Source organism: Amphiprion ocellaris, chromosome 19 (assembly GCF_022539595.1).
Source record: "Amphiprion ocellaris isolate individual 3 ecotype Okinawa chromosome 19, ASM2253959v1, whole genome shotgun sequence".
In the NCBI taxonomy this organism is placed as follows: domain Eukaryota; kingdom Metazoa; phylum Chordata; class Actinopteri; family Pomacentridae; genus Amphiprion; species Amphiprion ocellaris.
Genome location: NC_072784.1, coordinates 22,408,453 through 22,415,558, shown reverse-complemented (window position 1 = coordinate 22,415,558; position 7,106 = coordinate 22,408,453). Strand labels below are relative to the sequence as shown.

The 7,106-nt window shown below is 38.7% G+C and overlaps 1 protein-coding gene across 1 annotated transcript; it reads right to left on the bottom strand.

Annotated features, from left to right (window-relative positions):
• Positions 1-389: 389 nt before the first annotated feature.
• Positions 390-7,020, bottom strand: LOC129347528 (immunoglobulin lambda-1 light chain-like). Its single transcript, XM_055005039.1, has 4 exons — positions 6,922-7,020; positions 6,521-6,843; positions 1,601-1,637; positions 390-870 (listed from the first exon to the last, which is right to left on the bottom strand). The coding sequence occupies exons 1-4, from the start codon at positions 6,959-6,961 to the stop codon at positions 545-547; spliced, it is 726 nt and encodes a 241-aa protein (XP_054861014.1). The 5' UTR covers positions 6,962-7,020; the 3' UTR covers positions 390-544.
• Positions 7,021-7,106: the final 86 nt, after the last annotated feature.

Here is a 7,106-nt window from a genome sequence, read left to right as displayed (position 1 = left end):
CAGAGGGTAAAAAAAGTCACTTTCAGTTGTAACTCATCTTATCAGAACAGCCCGATGACAGATCAAGAAATATCACTACATTTTCAGACTGCTGTGCTTTTATGACAAATGTTACAACTTTCTGAATTTACAGGAAGGTCAGTGTTAAATTAATTCAAACAAATCAGGAAATAAAAAGGTGAAAGTGAGCATAATCTAGAAATGCTTTAGTTATCTGTGACTTCATCTTGTATTGTGTTGTAGCTTTAATTCTTGATATCTTATTCCGTTTATTCAGATTTGTCTTTTGTTATTGTGTTTTGTAGTGTTATAAGTACAAATTCTGTTGTTTTAAATGTGCTTTTAATAAACACATAATAAACAAATAAACACATACAAGCACATTTCTAAGACTTTTTTTTATTTTTATTTAGTGGATGAATTGCAAAGCAGATGAAAAAACTTTACTTAACTGTAACAACATTGATTACTAGTACATTTTCTAATATCTAAGCATTGTAATAAGCAAAGAGCACAAACAGTAAAGAAGCAAATCTCAGACGGTCTATTCTTCAGTGGAACAGCCTGACTTGTTGATGTTTTTCTCTGCAGTCTGGGACCCCACAGACACTTTACATGTGTAAACCTTATCCATGTTCCAGTCTGATGTCTGGATGTCCAGATAGCTGCTGATTTGGAAAGTCTGGTCTGGTTTCTGAACAGCGGTGCTGGTGGAGATCCCACTAATCACTGGACTCCCAGCAGCCGACCAGGTGACATCTGCAAAAGGCCCAGACTGACTGGACAGACAGACCAGAGTGGCTTTGTTGGACTGGAGCTCAGTGCTGGATGGAGGGAAGACTGTCAGGACAGGAGGACGGAGGCTGGAGCCTGAAAGTACATTCAGAACAAAGACATTCAAAATTACAAATTAAATGTAATATTCAATAATCCATATTTAATATGACAAAATGAATCTACTGTGCTGACAGTACAATCGTGCTGAAGAAGCAGAGAATTTAAAATTGGTGAAACTTTTAAAATGGTCAGTCCTCCCTTCCAAAATAAAATCTCTCAAAACCAAACTTATATTTTCAAATATTTGATCGGTTCAGTGCATTTCACTTGGCTGAATCTAATACCAACTGTATGAAATAATTGTCAGGAAAATTTCAAATTATATCTAAACTCTGCAGAATATTAAATAAACATAATAAGGAAGTTGCCATTAATATCACAATTCCAAACACAATGACTTATTAATATTATATAATATGATATAATATAATAACAAATCTTTTACAAGAAAGACTTTAACAGGTCTTTAAAAATATGAGAATAAGTATAGGCACAATCTTGCAAATGTTCTCCATCTAAAATTCATAAACCTTTAATTTACTCTTTAGTATTTGTAGAAAATGTTTCAAATACTGTGATCAGATTTTCTTTTTGCCACCACAGACACTGCCTGGCATCAAAGCAGAAAATACCTTTGTTTCACCAATCAACATGGTAAATATTTTCAACAATTAGTCACATATGCATTAGTTTCATATTTTTCTTCATGTGCAACAGATAAATAAAATGTGTCCAGCTGCATAATAAGGTTTAAAGTACTTACTTGTTACCATCAGCTTGGTTCCTTGTCCAAATACCACAGTGATTCAGTTTGTATACATGGCCGTACATAAACCTCCTGACTCTCTAATGAGGGGAGTGGAAGTGAAACATCCTGTTGAGACCAACTTTCATTGTCAACATTTCATCATTTCAACAGTCTTCTAAAACACTGCTGGAGCATTTCAAACACTCTTATCTTTGTAGGCAAATGTATTCAGTTCCAGATTTAGTGATATGAAGAGTTTAATGTTGCTGAGAGTTCTTAAATGCTACAGTGTTCCCATGCAGCTTTTTGTCACAGTATAAATCACTGTGATACAGCAACAGAAGCAGAGTCGTCCCATACACTACAGTAAAACATTGCACAGTCTCCTTCCTCCGTCTGCTTAATGATCAGCTGGTAATATACATTTGATGAAGCTTTCGAGTTAAATCGGTCGGAGGAGAACCCTGTTCCAAAGGTGGGTGAGCTGTTAGAACGGTACAATCTCGGAACATACTGAGGAGTCCCCTTTGGAGTCTGCTTGTACCAGCTGACAGAATTTCCATCATCTCTTGGAATGCTGCAGTTGAGAACAATCTCTTGTCCTGCAGAAACTGTGTGAACAGCAGGCGTCTGGGTCAACATGATCACTGCATCCACATCTGCAGCATAAACACACAAAAACACATCAGTGAGAGTTTTATGTCTGAAAATATGCAACACAAAGGAATCAAAAGAACATCAGTAAAGGAAGAAGTAATGAGGTGTTTTTTTCTACAGGAGACATCTGTAGATTTTGCATTCATGTAACAGCATTATTATGCGTTATTTACAGTGGGTACGGAAAGTATTCAGACCCCTATAAATTTTTCACTCTTTGTTTCATTGCAGCCATTTGCTAAAATCAAAAAAGTTCATTTTATTTCTCATTAATGTACACTCAGCACCCTATCTTGACAGAAAAAAACAGAAATGTAGAAATTTTTGCAAATGTATTAAGAAAGAAAAACTGAAATATCACATGGCCATAAGTATTCAGACCCTTTGCTCAGTATTGAGTAGAAGCACCCTTTTGAGCTAGTACAGCCATGAGTCTTCTTGGGAATGATGCAACAAGTTTTTCACACCTGATTTGGGGATCCTCTGCCATTCTTCCTTGCAGATCCTCTCCAGTTCTGTCAGGTTGGATGGTGAACGTTGGTGGACAGCCATTTTCAGATCTCTCCAGAGATGCTCAATTGGGTTTAGGTCAGGGCTCTGGCTGGTCCAGTCAAGAATGGTCACAGAGTTGTTCCGAAGCCACTCCTTTGTTATTTTAGCTGTGTGCTTAGGGTCATTGTCTTGTTGGAAGGTGAACCTTGGGCCCAGTCTGAGGTCCAGAGCACTCTGAAAGAGGTTTTCTTCCAGGATATCTCTGTACTTGACCGCATTCATCTTTCCTTCAATTGCAACCAGTCGTCCTGTCCCTGCAGCTGAAAAACACCCCCATAGCATGATGCTGCCACCACCATGTTTCACTGTTGGGATGGTATTGGGCAGGTGATGAGCAGTGCCTGGTTTTCTCCACACATACCGCTTAGAATTAACGCCAAAAAGTTCAATCATGGTCTCATCAGACCAGAGAATCTTATTTCTCATAGTCTGGGAGTCCTTCATGTGTTTTTTGGCAAACTCTATGCAGGCTTTCATATGTCTTGCACTGAGGAGAGGCTTCCGTCGGGCCACTCTGCCATAAAGGCCCGACTGGTGGAGGGCTGCAGTGATAGTTGACTTTGTGGAACTTTCTCCCATCTCCCTGCTGCATCTCTGGAGCTCAGCCACGGTGATCTTTGGGTTCTTCTTTACCTCTCTCACCAAGGCTCTTCTCCCACGATTGCTCAGTTTGGCTGGACGGCCAGGTCTAGGAAGAGTTCTGGTCGTCCCAAACTTCTTCCATTTAAGGATTATGGAGGCCACTGTGCTCTTAGGAACCTTGAGTGCTGCAGAAATTCTTTTGTAACCTTGGCCAGATCTGTGCCTTGCCACAATTCTGTCTCTGAGCTCCTTGGGCAGTTCCTTCGACCTCATGATTCTCATTTGCTCTGACATGCACTGTGAGCTGTAAGGTCTTATATAGACAGGTGTGTGCTTTTCCTAATCAAGTCCAATCAGTTTAATTAAACACAGCTGGACTCCAATGAAGAAGTAGAACCATCTCAAGGAGGATCAGAAGACATGGACCGCAGGTGACTTAAATATGAGTGTCACAGTAAAGGGTCTGAATACTTATGACCGTGTGATATTTCAGTTTTTCTTTTTTAATAAATTTGCAAAAATTTCTACATTTCTGTTTCCTTCTGTCAAGATAGGGTGCTGAGTGTACATTAATGAGAAATAAAATGAACTTTTTTGATTTTAGCAAATGGCTGCAATGAAACAAAGAGTGAAAAATTTAAAGGGGTCTGAATACTTTCCGTACCCACTGTAAGTTTTATTTCTCTGTATCTCACACAGTGGTAACATAGCATAAAATATGACATCATAGTGCATTTAAATCAGACAATATATTTATTTTTGCTAAAAGAGAATTGGAAAGGATGTAATGAGGTCAGAGCAACTTACAGTAATTTACAAATTAGTACAGACTGCTTTACCAACAGTACAGTTTCAAAAACAAGGAATCTTGACATTCATTTGGAATTTTTTATGCTGATTTACAAGTATTACTTGATCATTTGAAAGTAATTTGTATGGGTGTGAATATCTGTCTGCTTGCTGCAAGTAACACCTATATATCACACAAATGAACAAAGGGAATTTCAAGTTCTGGAAATGTCAACATTATTGATGCTCTGCTGACTCTGGTCATTGCACTACCATGAAATCAGGGCACATACAGCAAATTGAGGAAATCCATTTATTTTTGATTTTGCAAAAAAAAAAAAGATTTGCAACTAATAGGGGATTTAAATCCAGTTTTATTTTGGTTTGTTCTTAATATTTTGTCATTTAGTTGTCTTGCTCAACAATGATTTTAAGGTATAAATAATGAAAGCTAATATACCATGGAAATGGTATATAAAGTCAACAATAGCTAATTCTTCATGTTCAATCATGTCAGAGATTAGTAATCTGGTACATTAATTTGGTCTTTTGATGAAGGAAAATGTCTTGTAATTATTGCTAGAGTTCCCTGAATGATAGATATAGAGAACATCAGTCAGAAACTCCAAAAGCAGAAGTGTTCAGTGAGGAGATTATTGTCACAGTATAAATCATTGTGATACTGTCTGCTCAGCAGAAGTATCCCATACTCTACAGTAATACATTGAAGAAACTCCTTCCTCTGCCTGCTTAATGACCAGCTGGTAAAATACATTTGATGAAGCTTTCGAGTTAAATCGGTCTGAGGAGAACCCTGTTCTAAAGCTGGGTGAGCTGTGAGAATGGTAGAATTTCAGAACATACTCAGGAGTCCCACTTGGCTTCTGCTTGTACCAGCTGACATACTGACCATCATCTCTTTGAATGTTGCAGTTGAGAACAATCTCTTTTTCTGTAGAAATTGTGTGAACAGCAGGTGTCTGGGACACTATCACTGCATCCACATCTGCAACATAAACACACAAAAACACATTAGTGAGAGTTTTATGACTGAAAATATGGAACACAAAGGAATCAGAAGAACATCTTACAGGTCAGAGCACCAATGAGAGAGTAGAGGGTCCTCAGCTTGTTGTCAGTGTTTGGAGTAAATGTCCTGTATGTCTGAATGAAATGTGATTCGGGTTGGAGTGAGAGGAGAAAAGAGTCGGAGGCTTATAAAGGCACTGAGGTTAGTAAGGGGAAGATCCTCTCCAAACTGTCTTAATTTAAAATAAGCTACAACAACGATGAAATGTTTGTATTTCAGTTAAATTTGTGCTCCACTATTTTTAAGTGTGAATTGTTTGAGCAGAACCACAGCATGAATAAGGATTTAGCTGTCATCAAAAGAAACAGATTAAGAACTCCAACATCAGCTGGTGCTGTTTCATATCTCGGATTACACAGATGTGTTCAAGGCATCTGATTTATAACGGAGAAGTTCTGTCGCAGCACAAACAACAAACTAAATATAACATGTTATCTCTTCAGTTACAAGGGAATCTATTGTGGTTGTAGACATGACCAGATTCACTTTTTCAGTCTCCTGACAAAAAATTTATTTTGTTTCTTCAGAGGTTGTCTGAGAAATTGGCACTTTATTTAGGAATTTGTGTCAAGTGAACACAAGGTTCCTGTGGAATAAAGAAACAGACACAAAACTACGTCAGACTGTAATGCCCATTTTTGTTGATATTTGAAATGAGTCCATGTTTTCGAGGGAATTGTTAAAGTTTCAAAAGCAATCCCAGTAAATCGGGGATTATGGGGGCCTTTTGTGGGTCCCAGTGGGCTCTTTGTAATTGACTGCTTTGCCTGATTTGTGATTCGATTTTTCATGAAAGTTTGAAGGGTTGCAATAAACATTGGGAGAGAAGTTTTGCTTGTGTGCAGCAAGATCAGAAAATGTCCTTGAACTGTGTTATTCTAAAATGCAGTTATTATCAACATGTTTTGGTCATTCATTTGGACAGCCCATCGTAGAAAGGCAACAATGTACAGTGGATTCAAATTGTGATGAATTTTCAGGCCAGAAAGTGCATTAAAACATCATCTACAAGTGGCCTACACAACACTGGCAATATGGTTGGATGATGCAGGAGATTACACTGCAGGGTTGAGCTTTTGAGTGAATAAAGAAGTGTAATCAATTCAAGGATGTAGAGTTAAACAGATGATAAATGATGATTAGGAATGTTTGGTGCTTCAGCACAGCTCCATGGTTGGCAAGATTCTGTGACAAGTTTCAGAAAGCAGAAGTGAGCATGTTCAGTGAGGAGGTTTTTGTCATGGCATGAATCACTGTGATGCCCACTCATTAACAGAGCTGTCCCATGTATTACAGTAATAGACTGCTGAGTCTCCCTCCTCCACGTTGTTGATGATCAAACAATAATCTGATTGTGACTGATGAGTAGATGTGAACTTGGGTGAGGAGAAACCAGAGCCATAGATTGGAGAGCTGTCACTGTGATGAAATTTTACTGCAAACTGAGGAACTCCTCCTGGAATCTGTTTATACCAGCGAGCACCATAGTTAGTAACAGTCCCCAGGTTACAGTCCATGCTGGCTGTCTCTCCTGTCCTCACTGTCATTACAGGAGGCTTCTGTGTCACCACCGTCACTCCACTCACACCTGGAAACAACAAGACAACATGAAGCCAAGAGAAACACACAGAATGGGCTGAAAATGACAGTAAGTCAGCCTCCTTACATGTCAGAGCAGTGATGAGAGTGTAGAGAGTCACCAGCATGTTGTCAGTGTGTGAAGAGAAAGGTCTTGTAATTTAAAAAGTAGCTTCTGACAGATGAGATGCTTTGGGGAATGAGGAGAGGAGGAGCTGGATGAGCTATTTATTTCAACACTGAAACTGTGAGTGACTGACAGGAGGAGGAGTT

What these genes read in the sequence shown, in the direction of transcription:
- LOC129347528 (XM_055005039.1), bottom strand. Translation starts at nt 6,961, where the DNA reads ATGCTGGTGACTCTCTACACTCTCATCACTGCTCTGACAT. An exon ending in GGGACAGCTCTGTTAATGAG is followed by an intron (nt 1,638 to 6,520) that starts TGGGCATCACAG and finishes AACTGAATCACT; the next exon opens with GTGGTATTTGGACAAGGAAC. An exon ending in AACCAAGCTGATGGTAACAA is followed by an intron (nt 871 to 1,600) that starts GTAAGTACTTTA and finishes ATGTACTTTCAG; the next exon opens with GCTCCAGCCTCCGTCCTCCT.